Source organism: Zerene cesonia, chromosome 28, assembly GCF_012273895.1.
Source record: "Zerene cesonia ecotype Mississippi chromosome 28, Zerene_cesonia_1.1, whole genome shotgun sequence".
Taxonomy (NCBI): Eukaryota; Metazoa; Arthropoda; class Insecta; order Lepidoptera; family Pieridae; genus Zerene; species Zerene cesonia.
The window spans coordinates 812,031-833,529 of NC_052129.1; the positions used below are offsets into that span (position 1 = coordinate 812,031).

At 35.6% G+C, this 21,499-nt stretch overlaps 2 protein-coding genes across 3 annotated transcripts in view; both read left to right on the plus strand.

Annotated features, from left to right (window-relative positions):
• The first annotated feature begins 1,137 nt into the window (after positions 1-1,137).
• LOC119837674 (hepatocyte nuclear factor 6) lies at positions 1,138-15,421 on the plus strand. Of its 2 annotated transcripts, XM_038363402.1 has the most exons (4): positions 1,138-1,929; positions 11,410-11,433; positions 11,806-11,912; positions 13,200-15,421. In XM_038363402.1, the coding sequence occupies exons 1-4, from the start codon at positions 1,212-1,214 to the stop codon at positions 13,443-13,445; spliced, it is 1,095 nt and encodes a 364-aa protein (XP_038219330.1). In that variant the 5' UTR covers positions 1,138-1,211; the 3' UTR covers positions 13,446-15,421. The 2 variants fall into 2 exon arrangements, with proteins under 2 accessions (XP_038219330.1, XP_038219331.1); XM_038363403.1 differs by lacking the exons at positions 11,410-11,433; positions 11,806-11,912; positions 13,200-15,421 and adding an exon at positions 10,151-10,468.
• A 5,929-nt stretch (positions 15,422-21,350) lies between these two features.
• LOC119837680 (potassium voltage-gated channel protein Shal) overlaps positions 21,351-21,499 on the plus strand; it is a 59,090-nt gene continuing 58,941 nt past the window's right edge. Inside the window, exon 1 of the mRNA XM_038363411.1 lies at positions 21,351-21,495. Coding sequence (XP_038219339.1) covers positions 21,351-21,495 — 145 coding nt within the window. The remainder of the gene's footprint in view (positions 21,496-21,499) is intronic.

A 21,499-nucleotide genomic window follows, 5' to 3' on the forward strand; every position in this document is an offset into this window, starting at 1 on the left:
CTTGTAGGTGAAGAATTATTATCCTTATAATATTACACACGAAAGTTAGTAATTAGAGATGGGTGGATGGATGTTACGTAAATACTAAATGGATTTTAATTAAACTTTAACATACCTTATACATTAAAATAAGACATGAAATATATAAATACTTGCTATTGCACGTGGGTTCGTACGTTATATCTGAGTATAACATCCAGTAGATACAATAATAGATACTCCTAATATCTAATTTATCAGCGGGGTATCATTAATTTCCAATAAGTTCGCATTCAATATTGATCGTAATTAGGTATATAAAAAGATCATGTGTTTGTTATTACCAATTAACCAATTTTGATGGACTTTGCGTGGAAGATGGATAGGATTAGGTCATTCAGACATAATCTATACTAATATTATAAAGCTGAAGAGTTTGTTTGTTTGTTTGAACGCACTAACCTAAAGAACTACTGGTCCGTTTTGAAAAATTCTTTCAATTTATGATGGCTTTAGGCTATATATGTACCACGGGCGAAGCCGAGGCGGACCGCTAGTTACTGAATATAGCTCAACAGATATTTAATAACAGTCGTGAAACATGTTATTATTAAAACAGTCTACGAATGTGCTATGGTAAAATATGAACGAAACGCTGTCCAAAATAAAAGCTAGTTCTTTTGACTCCAAGCTCAAAGCAAATTAGGTCAAATAAGGAAAAAACCTGTGTATTTGAAATGAGCAAGAATTAATGTAAAATAAAATTTCCCCTCAGCTGGAAGTTCCACTACAAGGCAGAAAGTAGCCGAGTGACAGCCAACGGGGGCACCCCCCGCACCATACCACACTAGCGACACACAAAACATCAACGATATTACCAATTCCTCATCCGTTGCTTTTCCAATTCGCAAACTCGTCTTCCTTCTCACACTCAGCGTTCAATGTACACGCTGCAACTACGCTACGTATACGTATAAGAGTAAAAGCATCGCAGGTTAGGTTAAGGGTGCATTGTATAGTGTTCACGTCTCACGACCAGACTGGGCTGTGTGCACAGTCGAATTTCAATCTTAGTGCGTAAGTGTAGAGTTCACATTTCACTGCAGCAGTAGGATGTAGGACGTTAGGGTATAAAATAAGGGTGTTTGCAGGCGGACAGAGGGGAGCGAAGGGTTCGTGGCGCAGGCGTTGTTCAGTCGCTAGCGCGACCGCGCTCCCACCGGCCGCGCGCCATGGACGAGACTCGAGTGCGGGACCGCGCGCCGCTCACCGTCATAGTCGCTCCCAGCAATGCGTCGCCGCCGAGGCTCTCGCCCGCTGACCTCTTGCCGGACGGCGATGCCGCCTTCCACCCCCTGTCCGCGGTCAACGGACGCCTCACGCCGCCGGGCTTGGAGCCAGCCTCGTACGCCACGCTGACTCCTCTCCTCCCGCTCCCCCCGATCAGCACCGTGTCGGACAAGTTCGCGTATCACGCCGGTGGAACGTTCACAGTGATACAGCAGCAGCACTCGTACGCGTCGCTGTCTCCGGCGCCGTACAACGAGCCCCTCTCGCCGCAGTCCGCGTACAGCAGACGGAGCGCGTCACCCAATTCCTTCGAGAGGCGGTCGCCCACGCCGCCGCTGCCCAGCCCGGGGCTCGACTTGAACGCAGCGCTGTTAGCGAGGGAGGAGGCGCAGCAGCAAGCACAAGCCCAGACCAATGACACGGAGGAGATTAACACGAAAGAGTTGGCACAGAGGATAAGTGGTGAATTAAAGAGATATTCGATACCGCAAGCTATTTTCGCTCAGAGGGTGTTGTGTAGGTCGCAGGGGACGCTCAGCGATCTGTTAAGGAATCCAAAACCCTGGTCCAAGCTAAAGTCAGGGAGAGAAACGTTCAGGCGAATGTGGAAGTGGTTGCAGGAGCCAGAGTTCCAGAGGATGTCGGCTTTGAGACTTGCAGGTATGTTTGCATGTTAATCTGTTTTTAATAGTTCTTGCATATGAATAGATTTATTTGTAGATATATACAAGGGAAGTGATATTTTAAAAATATCTTTCTTAGAATGAATAATCGAAATAAACTGTTTCGAAATTAATTGTTTAAAAGCTATATACTACTACTAGTTTAAGGTTTTATTTAAAGTGCGTTTAAAGCAAATAAGAAATGTGAGTTTTCAAATGGTAATTTTAATCTGAATTAATTGTGCGTCAAAAAACATGCAAACATTAGAAAACGAATGTCGTCCGAATAATGTTTTAATGAAAAAATGTTTCATAGAAAAATGGAATAAATCATTGAATAGAGTCATTAAAAGTGACTCAAATGAAATGGTCATTAAAAGAAATTAAGACTTTTCGCTTTCACGATAACCACTTCATTTACTAGCCACCGTAAAAACTCATTCGCTCTAAAATCCAACCCTTCCTCTATCAGAGAGGTAAATTGTGTCATTTCCTCCCCACGCTGCGTTTACAAACACGGGCCGCGTCAGCTGCCGACATCGATTGCTTGAATCGATACAGCGGGGTCGCGCGGTCGATGCTGCACGTCACTAGCTGTGCCGTTCGATATTTGAACTGTTGTTATGAGTGTTCGAATTTCGAATTTGCCGCCAATGGAATATTATGGGCTTATTTCTTTTTTTGAATTGAATTATGAACGGTTGAAGCGAATGCTAGTTGCCAGCATCGATTGTTTTAATCGATATTGCGGGGTCGCGCGGTCGATGCTGCACGGTTCACGTCACTAGTTTCGATTGGTGCCGTTCGATATTTGAACTGTTGAGTGTGTTCAAAATTGGAATTTGGTGTTTGTCGTTAGGAAAATAGAATGTCGATATTCTTTTAAAATTGAATTAGGAATGGTCGAAGCCAGTGTCAGCTGCTGACATCGATTGCTTGATCTATACAGCGATCAATGCTGCATGTCACGAGCTGTGCCGTTCGATATTTGAATTGTAAAATGACGAATTGTTTTAATTTTAGCCTCGATAAATAGATTGTTTTCATTTTGCAAAATATCGATGGCAATATTCGATACAATGTGGTCATGCGATCGATATAATACGTCACTAGGCTGATCCTTTCTTGAATTATCAGCGAGAAAAAGTATTTGAGATTTGATATCCACGCGTAGGAATATTGAATGTAACACTAATGCGATTCAGTCAACGCACGCCTCAGCTGTCGACATCAATTGCTATAATAGATGCTGTGACGTTGGGCGTTCTATGTAGCACGTCGCTGGCTATGGGCATTTAATATTTTAAAGGTTTATACTCAATTTTTTTTTTATAAATACTAGTGTTTCGCCCGTGTGTTCGCCCGCGTGATAAAGGGAAAAGATATGCAGTCCCGCGATTATGCCCGCATGGATTCCTTTCCAGTGGCATTTCCGGGATAAAATTTTATGTCCCTTCGTGTATTAATTCATCTTTGTGCGTTGTGCGAATCGGTTGAGTAAATAGGGCGTAAGAAACAGACAAACAGACAGACAGAGTGTCTCGCATTTATAATATTATATTATTTAAATTAGTAATATGCATTGATACAATAACTCGCTGCGCTCGCTATAATATCTAGCTGCTCCCCACGGTTTCACCCGTGGAAGTCAGTATTTACTTAATTAAAGTAATGTATTTATATTTATTTGTATTACGCGATTGCCTATGTGTTATTCCAGTTGTCCAGCTATCTATGTACCAAACATCCATACATACATCCATCCATACTTACAAACTTTCGCGTGTCTAATATTAGTGGGATATATATGTACTTCTATTATAGTGCATTATAGTAAGTGTGATAATATAGTTCTCTATAAGATAAAGTTTAGTTTAAAAAATATGTAATTTATATATGTTACTCAAGTTAAATGAATAAAGATTGTATCGGATATCGGATAGTTGACAAAAGATACTGCGATGCGAAAACGTGGAAGTTGCAGTTAAGTTATATTCTAAGTTTTAGTTCGTCGCTTAAATTTCGAAAAGAAATCTTGAAAGTTTTGCTTTTAATGTCATATACGTTAAGATTTTTTGATTATAAAAATAGTATTTCTTACAGATGATATAAATATCTGGGATTAAAAGACCTTGATGCTATTAAAGCACTAGAGCTTCCAGTCTGGGGTTTCACCTAGTTAAAGGGAAAGATACAGTTCCCGGGATTTCAAGGCATGATTTCTGTTCTCATGGGATTTCTGTGATAATATCGTCTGATGTTATTTCTCGGATTTTGAACTATCTCTCTACCAAATTTCAAACAAATCGGTTCAGTAGTTTAGTCATAGACAGATTAAATATACTGGGGATAGTAAAATGCTTTATCATTTCCACTATCATTACGAAGCAATACAGAAAGTATGTAGAGACAAACAAACAAAATACACCTATTACATTTAAATTGACGTGAGTGTTACACAGTTAATGAGGATTCAGTTATCTTATCGACTGACGTCAACTGTTCATCGATCGTCGACAATCGATATATCACGTCACTAGCACATCACACTAAAATTTGTGAAAGTTTGTTTGTTTGGATGTTTGTCCGTCAATCACGCTGAAACTACAGAACGGATTTTGATGAATTTTGGTATACAGACGTATGAGCTGACTTGGAATAGGATACTTTTTATTCCGATTAAATGCTCCCTTGGGATTTAACAGAAATCTTGATATCCGGGCGGAGCCGGGATGAGCGTCTAGTGTAATATAATTGTATATTGAACATTCACTAGTGAACTTGACAAGTTACATATACAAGCATTAGCCCGAGGCTTTGCTTGCCTTTGTTTGACGTCATCGTATCAGAACTATATCGCAAAGACAGACATCCCAATTAATATAATAAATGAATGTATAACTCTGTCTGTTTCATCTTCACCTAAACTACTCAACTGATTGGGATAAATTTTGGTTCCAAGTAGTTTAAGATCCAAATAAGGATAAAGAGCAGTTTTATCATAGAAAATTCACGGGGGAGGGGTGTGGTAACTATGGTAACCGGGTAATAGACACTATATTTTTTCCATTAATAACGACTTTTATTAGCTTCATCTGTATGTTTGTATGTAATCTATTCGTTCGACTCGATGTTAGCCCACTATAAGACATATTAATTCACACTATTATATAGATGTCAAGGATCGGGACAATGCAATAATTTAATGGGTTTATCTTATTATCTTGAATCTATTGAGAATAAATAAACGAAAAAACGTAATTTTAAACAACTGAAACGTGCTTTAATGATAGAATCATCCTTTCTTCATAAGCCTGCCCTTTTATTGCAAATATTCAAATCTATATATATAAAATTCTCGTGTCACAGTTTTCGTTGCCATACTCCTCCGAAACGGCTTGACCGATTCCTCTGAAATTTGGTAAGCATATTGGGTAGGTCTGAGAATCGGCCAACATCTATTTTTTATCCCGATATTCCTACGGGATACGGACTTACGCGGGTGAAACCGCGGGGCGCAGCTAGTCTAATATAAAATTCTCGTGTCACAGTTTTCGTTGCCATACTCCTCCGAAACGACTTGACCGATTTGGATGAAATTTTTTGTGCTTATCCGGTATCCTTGAGAATCGGCCAACATCTATTTTTCATTCCCCTAAATGATAGGAGTAAGGCAGAACAGCGTTTGCCGGGTGCAGCTAGTATATTATGTAACTCAAATGTGACTAACTGAAATAGAGATCTATCAACGCACAGCCCAAACCACTGGACGGATCGAGCTGAAATTTGGCATGCAGATAGATGTTATAAGGGAGGCATCCACTAAGGATTCTGTGAAATTCTGCCCCGCAGGGGATAAAATAGGAGATAAAAATTTGTACCATGAAAATTTATTAAGACCGCGCGGGCTAGGCAACAGCCATTACTATATATTGTATTCTTATTTAATTTTATCGATAAAGCGTTCTTAATAATAATTATATTCATTTTGTACATAGAGTTGAGCCCAACCGTCAGCTGATATCGATCGCATTATATCGATGACACATGACGTCTATCGATAGAGCACGTCACTACTTCACGTAACCGATTAAAATTGGAGTACGTGTGATTTTATTGGTTTCTGCATTGTTTCGTTCGTTGTGTTCGGATTTAGATGTTTGTCAAATAAATTTATTTATCTGCCTCCCAGTACCATGCAAAGGAATCTTTTAATAGTGGTAATAACTATGTTTGTATCTTCGCCTTCGCTCGTGGTACATATATAGCGTATATCACTCAGAGAATTTGCAATGGTGAAAGAATTTTTGAAATTGGTCCAGTGGTTTTTGCATGAAAACGTTACAAACACAAATATAAAAATACCAAAGTTTCCTCTGAATGATATTAGTGTATATTAATTAATTAATAATAACTATGTTTGTATGTTTGTCTTCTTGTTAATTACTAAAATGGCTACGTTTTATTGGTAAAATGAATCTATTCAATCATTCTGGGGCTTGTTCTCTACAGTATTGAATTAAATCAAATAGAATTCGATTGAATTAGGTCTCGATTGTGCTGTGGGTTAAAATTAAATGAATCTCGAACGAAAACTTCAATCTAATTATTTCTAGCTGGGATCACGGGTGGCCGAGAGGCTAGGCGTTGCTACGGTTAGGCAAGAAACACGGGTTCGAATGCCGCCTCGTGATCAAATTTTTTCTGTTCTTTCAAAATTTCTCATTTATAAAGCATTTCAATGCTATGTATTCTCAGAGTCTGAGCCTCTGCGAATGTTCATGGGCGGTGGTGATCGCTTACCATCAGGCGAACCATAAGCTCAGTTGCTCGCTATGACATAAAAAAAGCAATTATCCAAGATTGAGGTCGAATCAAAATTGTAATAGAATCACATTTCACACTAATATTATAAATGTGAAAGTTTGTTTGGATGTTTGCCTGTCAATCACGCTGAAACTACTTAACGGATTCTGATGAATTTTGGTATGCAGAAAAGGTTTTAGCAGAATTGAGAGATAGGATACTTTTTATCCCGATTAAATAGTCCCTTGGGGTAATAGGAATCTTAACATCCGGGCGAAACCGGGACGACTCATGTATATTTGTGGAAACAAAATGGTGGAAAGGTATTGAAATGATAAAATCATCTTCAACAATGAAAACTAAACCGTCTTCCAACTGTCAGAACAACAGTAAATAGAAATGGGATACCAGCTTTCAATAAAACAAAAATAATAAAACATTATGAGGATAAAAACAACAAAATTAGAGTCAAATTGAGAACGTCCTCTTTTTAAGTCGGTTAAAAATGCAATTTCATATAAGAGCATTTATAGTATTGCATAAATAATGCAGTAACGTATGTAATATAGTGTTACTAATTTTATAGAATAACTCTACCATAACTTATGCTCTCTATGAAATAACTCTACTATACGAGGTATATAATTAAATTACTTTCTTTATTATCTCTATAAGTTAACAAAACTTCACATTGTCTCTATCATCCGCTTCATTTAAGTATCTAGGTCAATACTGGTAGAATAATGTACATGTTTAAAAGTTCCTAATACTGGTGTATTAGATATTTTATTTGAGATATTTAAAAGTTTTAATGGACAATTTTTAGAAATTCTTTCTAGCATAAATTGTAGTGAATAGTTTCATTGATTATCAGTTTTTCAAACAGTTTTGTTTATATTTAAATTGAAATATACAAGAATATTAATAAATGGGCTATCTAACATTGAAATAATTTTTCAAATCGGACCAGTAGTTCCTGAGATTAGTGCGTTCAAACAAACATTAATTTTTAACTTTATATTAGTATAGATATACATATTGTGAGCGATTTGAGGCATGTTATATAGAATTATGATATCTCTGCATCAATTTGTGGCTTATAAAATGGCATTTTAGAATTAATTATTTGCGCCAGATAATAGATTTTTCATACAGCATCGTTAACAGTTGATTGAATTTTAATTTATGTTCATCATGAAATGACAGGCTATCTTTATATAAAAAACGATTCCCTATATCCCTTCGCAGTATCATCGTGATTTGCTGGACCAATTTCGCTAATTATTATTAATTTTGTGTTATTTATTGTCTATAGAAATATCTTATGAAATAATAAGTTAACAAATTTTTTCATATAATATAAAGCTGTAGAGTCTGTTCGTTTGTTTGAGCGCGCTTATCTCAGGAATACCTGTACTGATTACAAACATTCTCTCACCGTTAGGTGCACGTTATACCTGAGTGCTTCATGGATAGCTATAATAATGCTGAGTACTGTATGGATGTACCACGCGCGAAGCCGGGCGGCTAGTGTTATATATAAGAAGCTATAATAATCGTATTCAGATAAGGCAAAGTCTATTTCGATCTAAAACCAGTGTGAATTTTAAAACGAATCGTTAACGGGAGCCTATATATAACGCTTATAAAAAGATCTAGAAATTTCCGGAATTGGGTCACTTTTTATGCCCAAATTTAGACAAGACGCTGATGGCTTGTGTGACCTGATTACTTTGAAACGTCCATTTTTCCTATATAGAGTCAGGGAATTGAGATTATTTATGGTACAAATAAATTATATAAAAGCTACCTCGCTGTTGCCTGCAGTGTAACAGCTAATAGTTTCAACATTGGTATTCTTTATCTATCATTTTACTTATACACTCAAGATTTCAAGGAGATACTGATTTACTTTTAAAATAATTTTTATATAGACAATACTTTACTGTGAGACTTCTAACTAGATGCCTGCACCGACTTTGCTTGGTACACATCTAGCTTATAGCAATCGGAGATCACGTATATATTATCTAACAGAGAAAGGATTATTAAAAAGAGTACAGTAGTTCCTGAGGTAAAACGTGCAAACAGCAAACACCAAATTTTTTTTCAGGTTAATTCGTGTAGAAGTATAGATTTATAATTAACTAGCTGTTCGCCCCGGTTTCGCCCGTGGTATATATATACACTATGTCACTTATTGAAGTTGCAGATTTCTAATGGTGCATAATTACAAACATACAAAAGTACACAAAGTTTCCTCATATATTATAAAGTATATAGTGTGGATGTTTACCGTATACAAATATTTATAACAGCAGAATTTAGCAAATTCTCACAGTCTGAACATTTAGTGATTAATTACCATTAAATTGAGCTTTATCACCATCAATTTAGGTATTGTTCTCGGCTCCCTGTTCCTTAATGTTATATTGTTTAGTTTCTAAGCAGATTGCATAGCGATGATTCAAACTCCATCACGAAAATTGATTCATTCAACTAGACTTCTTATTGAAGCATTTTTGAATCGTCATATTACACAGTTATAACATTTATCAACGATTCGGAAGGCAGTTACAGAGAAGAGCCGGCAGGAAACTCTGTAGTTGCTCTTTTAAAATAATATAATTTTTAATTCTACATAATATGTAACATGTACATAACAGTGATGCCAATGAACTGACCCGTGGTTCTTAAGCGATAACATTCCATGGATTTTTATCTTCCATATATTCATTAATGCTATAGTAGGCTTTTGAACTAATACATTTTAATATAGTTTTATATACACACTCGTGTATGGTTGAATTAAATAATTACGGATCTTCGTTTGAGCAATTATTCTCCCTGTGTGTATAATTTTAACATCACAGTTTTCATGCAAAAATGTTGCAGTATCTTGAAATGAATCTATTTTTTCCATCACCATAATATCTCTTATTAAGATAATATTAATTTATGTATAAAGAAGAACAGCAATATCATTTAATTTCGATTCACTCTGTCGCCAAATGTAACGCGACCGTGCAGCTCCCCTCTGTGACGTCACACCTACGTCGTATCGATCGCGCCCCTCTCCCCCTCTCTCCCCCCTCGGTAGACTGTTCTAGTCCTATGTAGGTATTTAGGGTCGTGGGGTTTTTACCTTCGCCACGTTATTCATTCCTCTGTATCAATTTGAATTATTGTAATCATCATGTTTTATATGAATCTCTCAATGAAGCACAATCAATTTTAAGAAAGGGTTGGATGATATTCTGATGATTGTTTATATTATTTTCCTAACAAGCGTCAATTGTAAATGGTGCAGCAATTATAGTGAATAAATCTATGTTAAAACGAGTATGTTATTGGATTTTTTTAATGATTATATCCACTGTACTTTCAAAATACATCATGCCAAACTTTTTCAGATAATCCCAGTCAAACGATTAAAGGCGACAATGTAAACAACATGCAGCAGCCGAATTATGGGGCAAGGGACTATCACGGGGCCCAGTCATTGCCCCAGAGCCCCGCTATGTACCCATCCGGGCCCACGCCCCATTGGGAACCACCGGCATACGAACCTGCCGGGGACGTTTCTTGCTTGTGAGTCCTCCCTGAATGATTTCCTGATTCCTTAAACCCCTCCAAGGTTTTTTTATGTTGAATTCATAGTCAGAGAGACGTTTTATTTTTCCTTTAAACAATGTTGTAACATTATTTATTTTACTTAATAAATGTTTCAATATAGCTGTTCATTATTATTGTTATTTTGTTTCATATTTCCCATTCCTTCTCCCATACCCTGGCCGTGTAGCAGTGGACTTGGTTTCTTTTAGGTATTATTCAATAGCTTGTCGCAAAGGTAACATATTATGTATACGTATTTATGATTTATTTAAACTAGCAAAAACATTCGCTTTGTGACAAGTTCATAGACTGGAAAAAAACATATTGTTATATAAAGATGTGTAAAAATATAGATTACTCTATCTAGATGTTTACTTTTGGGTAGGCAGTATCATTTCCATGAATTATTTGAATGTTTGTCTTCATGTTACACGGCGACGATACTGCCTATGCCTAAGATCATTGTGGAAGTAACTAGTGTTAATATTATTTTAGTAGTAGGTAAGTGTATTTTGTTAGCTTCGAGAAGCCAAGATGTTTGTTAGACTGCTACTGCTGCCCCATCCATCCCGTTTTTTTTATTTTTCCCGCGCCCGGGCTGAATTAGTTTTTTGACTATGATTTTTAGGTGCCTGCGTGATCTGAACCCTTTGTTAATGTTGTTTACATTGTCGCCAGGTATGCGAATATTTGATTAAGCGATAGATGGGTACTAGCCCTTTATGGCTTTATAGTATTTCTTGTTATTTTGTCGAAGTTAGTCACTCCTATGTCTGAATGTTTCAGCTACATTAGCCGTTATTATAATTGGATTGTCAATGCTGAAAAATTCAGATATATCAATGACAATTTATGTTTCTAGGATCCAATGTACGGATGCTTTTATTTCTTTGGTTGTAATAATGTTGTTTGTTTGACAGAACTAAAAGCATTTGTTTTTAGCAGCATGATTGTTGTCCCTAGAGTTTCCAAGGGCTTGATGTGCAATGGTCTTAGACCATATCTCTGTTATTTGGTTTGATTATAACTTATTCATTATTTTCATTTTCTGTTTCAGCGGCCCAGATTCCTCAGAGAGGCAGTGAGTATATTTTTATAGATTATATTATAACGATTTATAAAGAAATTTTCATTTTTCATTTATTTTTTGAGCTTGTAATGCTAAAGCTTCAGTAAGGTATATGTGAACAAAAATGTAAGGGCGTAATATATTTATACACAGTATCACTCAATTTCAATAGAATTATTAAACAAAACCAAGATAATATGCAATATTTCGTTTGGAACTAGATTGTTTGAATACATGTTTTTATTAAAAGGCATAATATTCAAATCTATATTCAGAGATTTGAACAATATGCCTTAATGTTTGTTAATAACTTTTCAGCAAAATTAAATCCGCACAATACAGAACCTTCCAACCATAGACCTGATGATACAAATTGCATTGCAGGCTGCAAGCGCAAGGAGGATATAACTTCGGATACCCATCCTTCTCCGAAGAAACCGCGTTTGGTTTTCACAGACCTCCAGCGGCGTACTCTACAAGCTATTTTTAAGGTGAATATCGGTATCATTTCTTCTATACATATGTCAATTCGTCTTGAATTTGAATCTTATTAATTTAAGCAAAAAGCTTGTACACTATAGCAAGAAGACTTCCATAATATTTTCTTTTTCTTCACCAATTCAGATTGTTATTTCTGACGAGAAGATTCGAAAAGTATCAAAATTTTAGTCGTTACCATTTCAATCACTGCAATTAACTAGTCTTAGCCAAGTAACTACAAAATAATAATAAAGTTTATGCTAAAGGTGCTGCATAGTAAATAAGTAGTGTTATACCGAGTACATTTCCTTTACCTTTCATTTATGATGTAACTAGCTGCGCCCCGTAGAAATATCGGAATAAAAAGTTGCCTTTATGTTATTCCAGTTGTTCAGCTATCTACGTACTAAATTTCGTTGCAATCGGTTCAGTAGTTTTTGTGTGAAAGAGCAACAAACGCACACACATCCTTACAAACTTTCGCATTTATAATATTAGTAGGATAGGATAAGTAGGATTGAAAGATTAAAGTACCAGAAACTTCTCTATATTTATGAGTTCGACGATTTTAGACCTTAGTGATAAACAATACAAACTGCCTTCATGGTACAGTCGTTATAAGAAATATTGGTTCGATTTTTAGTGCTAATAATGAACATTTTTGTCAAAATACATAGAATGCCTTTCACCCTATAATCTCTTTTAATCTCTACTGGTGAAGAACGTGTGAGACGCATCTGACCTGCCACAAATGGTCTAAGAATTTCAGTATGAACTCCAATAAACAATTAGACTAACTGAAAGCTAAAATAGCGTAAAAGCAGTAAATTTCAATACTAAAATTGATCAAACTCAAATTTAGTATTCAATGTTTGAGAACATTTATTTATTAAATTAGACTTCTTCTAGAAGCACTATTCATTTCACAATATAGTTTTAACATTTACCACCGGCTCGGAAAAGCAAAAATAGAACTAGCAACTTGTATCAAGACTTTGACATTTAAACCTAGGGCCTTAGCATTTGGAGTTATGATTTGTCGGTAAAGAGTAAGAAACGGAAGAAGGCAGTAAACTTTGTTTTGTATAGTCCTGATTTTAAATATCATATCTTCTGAATGTTCCCTGTATTGTCATCAACTATGATGAGACTGATGTTAGAAATAGAATTCGAGGGTTGGAAATATACACTTGATATGTATACTATTACTGGTACACTGTTAATAAACTCTAAAAGCTACATTACTTGATTTAAATATTGTTTCTCTACATTAATAGACAACAATTTTGTATTTCCAGGAAACGAAAAGGCCATCGAAAGAAATGCAAGTAACGATAGCTAGGCAGTTAGGCTTAGAGCCGACGACAGTAGGTAATTTCTTCATGAACGCACGCAGAAGATCGATGGACAAGTGGAGAGATGACGATGTGCCATCCACAGAGCTGGACCAGCAGTGCGACGCGCATGACCTGGACCATGTACCCAGTCTAGACTCCGCCGATTCTGAGGAAGACCACGAAGAACACGACGACCACCTCTTGTGACGCCGTCTACCGCCCCAGCATTTACTAGTGCTCTGAAAACAATCTGGAGTTGTCCCTGATGTTGTGAAATCTTGACATATTGTATTACGTTAAGGGCTTTCCTATTCTGGACATTGATATGACAGATTAAAATATCGTAACGTCTACAGGATTTCTGCATGTCGATCGGTATAGTACGAGACAACTTCAAGTTATATGTACAGAAAGATGTCGTGAGTTATAACATTTGTTCAATTATCATTCCAAACTGATCTCCCAATATCAATGTTTCTAGTCAAACATAATCGATTAGTCATTTAGTTTATATTGCTAGATAAATACGTCTTGTTTTATTTATTTTTAGTGTGTCATCGTTTGAATTCACCGGCGTGTGTACAATATGGATGACATTTAAATATTATATTGTGTGAGATTTTAACATAATCTTGGACAAGTGGGTCTTAGAAATATCATATTAAAAGCAATATTAAGGTCATGATAATAAGAGTTATACGGTGGATTCAAACAATGGGCTTCTATAGTTAATAGTACATGCAATAAACGATCGCTTATGTTTACGGCGAAATTAAAGTTTAGTGAAATATCCGATCTAATCGGGTCTCGAAACGTCAGTATTTTAAGGTTATGCGTCAAAATGTACAAAACTGCTACGATATTTCCTATAATAGACATAGAAATTCTGTTACAACTTTGAAGTGAAACTTCGCAGTAGAGCTGTGTTTTGGTTTCTCACTTGTGATAATTAAAATTATAGTGTGGTTGTTTGTATTCAGTTTCACAACTAGCATTTCCCCGTGGTCTCTTCCATTTCGCACATGTTCCTTCGCACTTGCCTTCCTCCATAAATGGACTATCTAACGCTAAAAGAACTTTTCATATAACACCAGTATTTCCCGAAAAGACTCTCTAGTGTATGTACAAGAGATATAAAGCTGAAATGGAAATGTATGCCAGCTATGGAAATGTAAGTCATAATTCATAACATACACTGACAAAGATAGTCAGAAGTATCAACACTATTATAAACTCTATGCTTTGAAAAGTTATCTTTGACGTTTACTCCATGATCATCCTGTAGGACATAGTCAACTTACTGCAATTATTTAAACATTACTTAATATTTTACTGGAAATTGCTATTTAAATTTAAATGATATTTAGTAATATATCTTTTGAAGTTTCACTTCTAATACGGGTAGCAGTTACATTTATTTTTTTATGAAATCAAATAAATTATTGATTTAGAATCGCAGTAATGTAAACAGAGTGTGAATTTTTTGTATATATTGACCGTGTAGCAATTGTTTCCTCTAGTCAAGAGATCTCTATGACATTCCATTAATGGACAATGACAGATGTAGCAAGGGAGTTTTGCGTGATATTACATACAATTAATTATAATTAGATATAATAAACACTATATAAGCTTCACTATTTTTAAGGGAAATTGTGAATTCTAGTCCAAGTCGTGCAAGCGTAGAGGTGGAAATGTCATACAGCTTAATGTACCTATATTAGGCAGTTTTGCTCACTTCATGGACATTCTGCTCTGTGACCGTGAGCGTCGCGGTCGCCGAGCTAGGATAAGGACATTACTTCAATGCTTATTTGAGGGGTTAGTTAAATAATGTGAATGTTATTTGCATTTAGTTAAGTAATTTATTTTTCAATGTTTACTGGATATTTTCTGGGCGCGGTCGGTTTGTTTTTGTCTTTATTATTTCACAATACAATTGTACCAAAGAAATTTATGTGCAATTTCTTTAATTATAAGTTAGTAACGGTTTGTGATTGTTTTAGTCACATTTGAGTGATGTTCATGCAGTCGGTTTTATATAAGCAAAGATTGTTAAGTATAGCAAAGATTAGTCATTGAAATAGACCATTTGAGTAGACGTAGTATGGTCTGTATAAGGTCTAGTAACTGGTCCCAATAGTACAATGGACTTAATGGTACAGTCACCTAAAGGTAATTCTTTTGTACAGAGAGAAAATTCCGCAAATCGACTGCATGAAATCTGATGAATACAAATTAATAAACAGTCATTACGTTTAAGTGAAAATATTTATTTATTGACTTGAAATATGAACATTATTTATCTTTAAAACATTTGTATTATTGTACTCTCTTATTTATACATTAATTATATTTTAATATTTTGCTCTCACTTGTACATAACCACTGGTTTTAAATGGTTTATTTTATAAAATAATTTCAGTTTTGATTCGAAGGCGCACAAGGCATTACATATTAATAATCTGCAGAATTACAAAGAACGTACTCATATAAGAATAGTTGTCTCGCTCTGATCTATCTGACTAGAAATACAGATGAGTGAGATGGGCTTTATAATTGATACAATCACGTGGAAAATACAGTTTTTCTTTAATAAAGAGTATATAAAAGTAGACAGGACTATACAGATTTCTATAATTTGTTTATTATTATACTTGAAAAAAAAATATGCGTTTCTTGAATTTTTAATACCTATTACTGATTTTTATATCATAACACGATATTACAATGGTAAATTGCTTAAATATTCACTATTATTTACGGAAAAAAGGAAGTAATTGTAATAGATCTGAGACACGGTAACCTCAATATTTTATTGCTTAAAATGAAATGAAATGTAGGAGTTTTTACAAATATTATATATCACCTATCTCTATAAACATTAAATTCTCGTATCACAATGTTAGTTACCATACTCCTCCGAAACGGCTGGGCCCATTCTCATGAAATTTTGTGTGCTTATCGGGTAGGCCTGAGAATCGGTCAACATCTATTTTTCATACCCCTAAATTAAAAGAGTAAGGCAGAAGAGCGTTTGCCGGGTCAGCTAGTATATTATAAATTTAGCATTACTTATTCAATAGTGTTATTATGTCCTATATTCATTACTGTGTAGCATTCACCCCTTTTGCATTTTTCTGCGAACATATGTGGTCTTATCTTTGAGAAGAACAAAAATCTATGCATAGCTAATTATCCCGCGACTTCACCCACGTTAGGCAGTTATATAACCCTTCATAAATGTACTATCTTACGCTGAAAGATTTTTTCAAATCGGTCCAGTAGTTCCTGAGGACAGCGCGTTAAAACAAACAAACTCTTTAGTTTTGTATTTGAAGTTCCGATTTCTAGATTGACTGCACTTTACAAAACTTCGTTTTATTCTCTTTAAGAGTACAAAATTCGATGGAAAATTACGAAATTAATTTAACCTTTATTATTATAACTGATGATTTGTTGGTGATTTGGTCAGTATTTAGTATCTAGTAATAATGTTTTGATTTATTAACTTCACTGAGGTGTACCGTGTCTCCCACAGATATTAATTAGTTTATGATAACACCGTGTACGATGTATGAGACATATTGTTTCAATAAAATTAATAACAAATGCTGTAAAAGCGATTGATTCGTTTTTGGAGAAATTTCTTGGTTTAAAAATGTGTTTTCATACAGTATTTTTTTTTGGAATATTATATGCTGCGCAATGTAATGCTCTTTTTAATTTAAATACAAAAATTGGTGGCGAAGGTTTAGAGTATCGCTTAGAAAAATTGTTAATTTTGAAGTTGAAAGTCTTGAACGAATAATTGCAGAGTGCGCTTTTCTTTCCGACTGTACATAGTACGTAAATATCGATGTAAGAATAAATGTACATTTTATAAAGTGATTTGATTTTTTATTTATAATCTTTTTTGTTTCTTTTTTAAGGAATTCAACCAAATTTCGGTTCAGTTGTTTTTGAGTGTAACAGCAACAAACATTCATAGTTCTCTTTCACATGGATAATAGGATTTCTGATTAACATTAACCATATATTTCTTCAACGCATCAAATTCTTGTGGTATTAAGAACCTGCTTTTTAGCCGACTTTAAAAAAGATTTATCAAATATACTGTATTTTTTGTATTTGTTACCCGTAACTTTTTACTGGCTAAACCAATTTTTAAAATTCGTTTTTTATTTGAAAGCTAGTGACTGCCATGTGGTTTCATTTAAATTTGGTTGGCGGTTTTTTCTTAAAAATTATTACATTAAAGTCGAGTCGCTGATTTCATTAAATATTTAGGCACAGCTACTCTAAATTCAGACGGATGAATTTATAAAAGTATAAAAAAACATTATATGTATTATTTTTTGGAGATCACAAATTAATACAATAGCCACAATAATACACATCAAAATTTAAAATGTGGTTCTACCTTTCAAGTCCTAACCCTTTCGTTTCCAGAGAATACATCAAAATTGCTTCATCCGATTATGTAGATTTTTAAACCTTAAATGACTATAAATGTACGTTTCCCAATCAAAACACACAGAAAATTTTTCAGAATTATATTTATAAAAAGTTGCCTATATGCTATTCCAGTTGACCAGCTATCTACGTACTAAATTTCATTGCAATCGGTTCAGTAGTTTTTGCATGAAAGAGCAACAAACATACACATCCTTACAAACTTCTTTCCTTCGCATTTATAATATTAGTAGGACTAGTAGGATGACACTAACAGATAACGTCGTTTTCTGTTGGTAAAATAATGTTTAAAATGAGTCCAGTAGATCGATAGTTAACTCCATACAACCACACAAACATCCAAACCATGCATCTACACCTGTATAGATTAAAGTTAGGCAACTTAAGCTAGCATGAAACGTAGCGCCATCTAGTGGCAGCTAATCATATTACGAGCTAAGAATTGAGTATCCTACTTCCTACTAAACTAATCCTACTAATACTATAAATGCGAAAGTTTGTAAGGATGTGTGTGCGTTTGTTGCTCTTTCACGCAAAAGCTACTGAAGCGATTGCAATGAAATTTGGTACGTAGACAAGTGGACAACTGGAATAACATATAGGCAACTTTTTATCCCGATATTCCTGCGGGATACGGACTTACACGGGTGAAACCGTGGGGCGCAGCTAGTATTTCATAAATTCTGGTAATAAATGTTCCTTTTTAAATAATTAATTTAGAGTACCCCACAATTTCCTATCTTTAAATGACAAAACTTTTTACATTAAACTATTTCCCGCATAGTCAAAGGAAAAAATAAAAGCCGAAATCTATCCTATGTTCTATCTCGGGTCTCAAACTATATTCGTATCATATTTCATCCAAATCAGTCCAGTAGTTCTTAAGATTTTAGATTAGTGTGTTCAACCAAACAGAGATAGATATGATCCTTATTAATATTCTTTTCATTATAAAAGAGTGGTGGCTCAGTGGTGGGAACCTCGGACTTAACATCGATAAATCGGGGGTTCGAGACCAGGGGAGCCTGCAGCAAACAGAAATAAATTTTTCAATTTACCTGCTCATGTGGATACCATTACCTCTGCAGAAAACGGTGATGGAAAACATCGCCAGGAAACCAGCATGTCCAAGAATCAAAAGTTCAACGACATGTGACATCTCCACTTGGCCAGCGTCATGAATTATAGCCTGAACACTCATAGGAGACCTGTATCCCAGCAGTGGGAACATTTATGGGTTGATGATGATGATGATGATGATGTGATGCTTATTCTTATTCCTTATACATACGGTTTCGGTTTACATTCATTTTAACATTTTACAATCTTCAATCTTTTTTTTTTAATTTTAGTTTTATAGCATTGAAATCCTACTACTCCTACTACTTATATACTTATAAATGCGAAAGTTTGTAAGGATGTGTGTGTGTTTGTTGCTCTGGCTCTGGCTCTGGTACTGGAATTTGGTACGTAGACAGCTGGAAAACTGAAATAAGATATAAGCAACTTTTTATCCCGATATTCCTTCAGGACACGGACTTACGCGGGTGAAACCGCGGGGCGCAGCTAGTGTTTTATAAATGAGAAATTTTTTCTATCTTTCAAAATATCTCTTCAATCTTTTTTCAATCAATCTAAGATCTTATTTTCATACACCAAGCCATTCCTTGAACTCAGCAAACGTCAACCATCAATAAAATGACAGCATTTTAGGTATGACAGAACGAAAAGCGATTTCACCACTCATTCCCTAATGGTTCAATGAGACTGCAGTATGTAGAAAAGGGTAAACAGTGAAAGGCCTACGCACCTAATATGTACAATGTCTTAAATTAAATTATGTATATCCTACTAATATTATAAATGCGAAAGTTTGTAAGGATGTGTGTGCGTTTGTTGCTCTTTCACGCAAAAACTACTGAACGGATTGTAATGAAATTTGGTAAGTAGATAGCTGTACAACTGGAATAACATATAGGCAACTTTTAATCCCGATATTCCTATGGGATACGGACTTACGCGTAGAAACCGCGGGGCGCAGCTAGTAGCATAATATACTTAGAGTTTATTAGTACATGTATAATTTGGAGACTTAAACCGTAAGCTGAGTTATAATCTAAACTATAAATCATCATCATCAGCCCATATATGTTCCCACTGCTGGGACACAGGCCTCCTATGAGGGTTCAGGCCATAATCCACCACGCTGGCCAAGTGCGGGTTGGCAGATGTCACATGTCGTCGAACTTTTTTGATTCTTGGACATGCCGGTTTCCTCACGATGTTTTCCTTCACCGTTTCGAGCAGTGGTGATGTTATCTACATGCGCAGATAAATTGAAAAATCAATTTATTTCCTGCACGCTCACCCGGTCTCGAACCCGGACTTATCGATTTTGAAGTCCGAGGTTCTCACCACTGAGCCACCACTGCTTTTCTACTATAAATATATATTTTAAATTATCAAGGAATAAAAAACACTAAACAAGTTTTTGTATTTTAATGACGCTATAATTATAACTCCTAGTATACTACTCCTAGTAATACGATCCTATATATCATCTATCTCCTTGCAAGATTTACAGAAATCGGTGCAACCGTTTCCAAGTTTCCATCACAAACTTTTTTTAATAGACAGAATCATGGGAAATTCGTTACAATTAAACTCATTAAAGGTGTCAATGAATGTGTTAAAGCAACGTTAGGCCAGCATTCTCTCGACCTATTTCAGCAATAAACGGGACAAGAAAACAGAGACTCAAGAATTAAGTGTACCTTCGACGTAAAGCCTTTAGCAAAGACAATGGCGCTTTTAAAAAAATATATTTTAAAGAGAAAAACATACAAAAGGTCGCTTAATCTTAAAGGCGTGCGAGGGAGATGAATGTATAGTGACTGTGCTGTGCCAGACAGGGATGCACGGATGAAAATCAATTTATTAGACTGTGACGTCACAATACACGCATGCGCTTCCCACCCAATCCCGGGATAGAGTTGCTAGAGTCGCGAAAATTTTGCAAAATTTCCGGGGAATTTTGTTTATATATATATTCATTTTGAGTAGTATATTACAATAATGTATGAAAATCTATTGCTGTCTGCTTGTTTCGCTAACGCTGAACAACGGCTGGACCGATTTTGATTAGGTTTGTTTTTATATACTCTATATCTATATAGAGTTGAGAAGTTCGGCAGACGTACAGCTTATTATTTATAAAGTTGTATGCTACACGCTGATTTTCTGATTGATATAAAAATTGATTTGCTATTTATTTATTGATAAAAAACCGATATGTTGCATAGTTAATATTAAAGAGATATAAATATTTGTTTTTATTATAATTTCCATTGTGAAGACTATATACTTTTCCTGAAACAAGAACGTTTTAAATTAATTATTAGATTATTTCTTGAATTTTTATTCGTACTAAGTGAATGCTTTTCTGCTTTTATTAATAACGATCGACCTTTTAATGATCATCAAGCTCAGTTGAGGGTCAATACACAGTAAAACACATGTTTGCTATTTTTAATAATTCACTGGCAACACGGCTTGCATCTGGGCGGGCGGCCAGAAATAGCGCCACGCGGGGGGTGCGGCTCAGTAAAGCGGCGACGGTGGCGCCGACAGCACGCGATGGCGTCCGTCGCCGCATGGCTGCCGTTCGCGCGCGCCGCGGCCATCGGCTGGGTTCCCATCGCCACACACCCCCTACCCCCTCCCCCCGTCCCCAAGGATCGACGCCGTGCTGAGGACGAGAAACTCCTCATCAACGTCTCCGGTAG